The sequence below is a fragment of the Haplochromis burtoni genome, unplaced genomic scaffold (genome assembly GCF_018398535.1).
Source record: "Haplochromis burtoni strain Fernald_Lab_line unplaced genomic scaffold, NCSU_Asbu1 Contig_2, whole genome shotgun sequence".
NCBI lineage: Eukaryota > Metazoa > Chordata > Actinopteri > Cichliformes > Cichlidae > Haplochromis > Haplochromis burtoni.
In genome coordinates this window covers 2,657,475-2,659,801 of record NW_024582363.1, presented here as the reverse complement: position 1 = coordinate 2,659,801, position 2,327 = coordinate 2,657,475, and the positions used below count along the sequence as shown (strand labels likewise).

At 39.6% G+C, this 2,327-nt stretch overlaps 1 protein-coding gene across 1 annotated transcript in view; it reads right to left on the bottom strand.

The window, feature by feature from the left end:
- The window catches only part of LOC102311629 (synaptosomal-associated protein 25-B), a gene marked incomplete in the record, with an annotated part of 37,810 nt that overhangs the window by 18,426 nt on the left and 17,057 nt on the right, over positions 1-2,327 (bottom strand). Inside the window, 1 exon segment of the mRNA XM_042218157.1 lies at positions 753-794. Coding sequence (XP_042074091.1) covers positions 753-794 — 42 coding nt within the window.

The following is a 2,327-nucleotide window of genomic DNA, read 5'->3' as shown; positions in this document are numbered from 1 at the left end:
CTTGGCATCCTGCTATTTCTAGATCCCTCTGTTGAGAGTCTTGTTCTGACCACTTGTGCATTTGTGAAACTTAATCCATCAAACTCACCTAACTTGTTTGTTGAGGATCATCTGTTATGATAAATGTTGATCCACGGGCTAAACAGCAGTCGTCATTGAAACAATCAATGGGTTCAAAGCCTCAGAATCAGGTCAGTAGTGCAAACAGGAGCACGGTTATCGTTCTTCCAGGCTTACAAGCCTGATGGACGACATTTATTGCAAGCCATTTTAACTGTGAGGTGTGCCATAGCTATCACACAGCATGTTGACAACATTTTCTGGCCACACTAGCACACCTAGTGTTCATCACTGTCCTACTCAAGCAAATCTTTTGTCCTTTGCTCAGAATTGTTTAAGGATTGCTATTGTGACACAGTGGAGGAGCTCCACCATGCACTGGACATGCACAAGTGCAAGTCCTCAAAAGAAGAAGAGGAGGTCCATCAGGTATTTAAGTACAGGGTCAAAGAATACTACTTTGTGGAAGTTATAGAAAGTTTAGTAAGCCAAGTGTAGATCTTTTGGGACTGACTAACCAAGTAAATCCATGTGAAAACTCAACCTTAGACATTAAGCAGAAGCACAGGCGAGGGGCATGTACAAGAACAAGAAGATCTCACAGTTCTGGTAAATCAGCACACATTTCTCTCTCTCTCTCATGTCTTTTGTATCTGTTAATGTGATGTATGTCATTGAATCACTGGACTCACCTCCTCCACAAGAGCCAGCATGCGCCGAGTACTCTCCAGAGACTGCAGGGAGAGAGAGAAAGATTAGCAAAGGATTAACTTAGAGTCCAAAGGAGAGCAAACACAGACACACGGTGTGGCACCTGTAACAAATTTCTCAACAACATCTCAGTGTGTTAACGTAGAAAATGTATTAAAAACACAAGGTGGAAAGGGAGAACGGAGGACCACTAATATGGTAAGACGAATGAGTGTCACTCAGTAATATAGTTACACCTAAATGTTCCTCTCCTCTTGTCTGATTCCATGATTCCTACTGTTATTTGCTTTGCCTCCTGTTGCTCTATCAATCTAACGTTCCACCCATTTCTCCTCTTTTCCTTTCCTCTATTCCCATCACTGGCCCTACATTATCTCCTCATGAATGTTTAATAATGCCATTTGAGCTGATCCATTATTCTGCAGCATGGAATTATCTGCTCTTCCTGAGCTCCTCTCATCTCATTAAAAAAGGGCAGAGTTCTTCCTTATCCAAAAAAAAGCACTTTCTTGATGAAAGATTCTTAGAGCTCCAAATGCTGAAACAAGCTGAGGTCACTTTAGCAGCTGTATCTGTCAGCTTGCAGGCTTTGGAGATACATTTGTGTCCTTATGAGAACGGTCCATTTTCAAATGTCAAATTATAATTGGAATGTCACAGAAAAATCTGTTTTTACTGGAGATTTCAGTTTTTATGCTTGTTCCCTGTTTATGTGGTAACTTTGCCAGTGAGCTACATTATCATTATAGTTAAAACTTGGCGCTATTGCCTGAAAAATTCTCTGCATGTTTGTAGCTGATGTAAGTGATTAATTACAAAGTAAATTTTTAAACAATAGCTCATAAATAGCAGAATGATTTGGAATCGCAGTGTTTCACACAGAACTGGATTGTTTTTACTTTGTATTTAAAGATGCAGAGGGCACAGGCTTGTTCTCGTAAATAAATTATTCACGATTCAGTTATTGTAAATAATATTCATCATCCTGTGAATGGACTACAGATCCACCATCTTAGATACAGTTGGCAAAAGTAGTCCTTATTCTGCTCTGCAGCCTCGATTAGCTTCAACGTAGCAGAGCATGAAATACACTGGGTTCATAATTTATCGGACAAAGACGCAGGTTTTATGGTTTTTCCTGAAAACCACCACAGGTGAGTTTAAATCAAATGACCATGGTGTGATTTAAGTGCAGTCTTTGAGTCTGCACAACAAAAAGAAAAAGAACGACGTCTTTCAGTCTGCACTGTTTGATTTAAAATCCAACTGTGTCTTTGTTCTACAAATTATGGACCTAACTGCATAAAAGAGGCAGTGCTACTGTTGCCAGTTGTTGTCTGGATGGTGGAGTTGGAGTCTGACAGCTAACAGTTCAATCTATCTGGACCACAGAGAAACACTAGATAGAAAGGAACAGCGTCAGCCAATAATGGGCTAAATTGAATGGATCTTCATTTCACACTGACAGAAAAATAGAGAATAGATTGTAATAAATATTCAGGCAGCTGTCAATATTGCAGGAAAGCAGCAATTTATATCTATGAGAAATATTACAG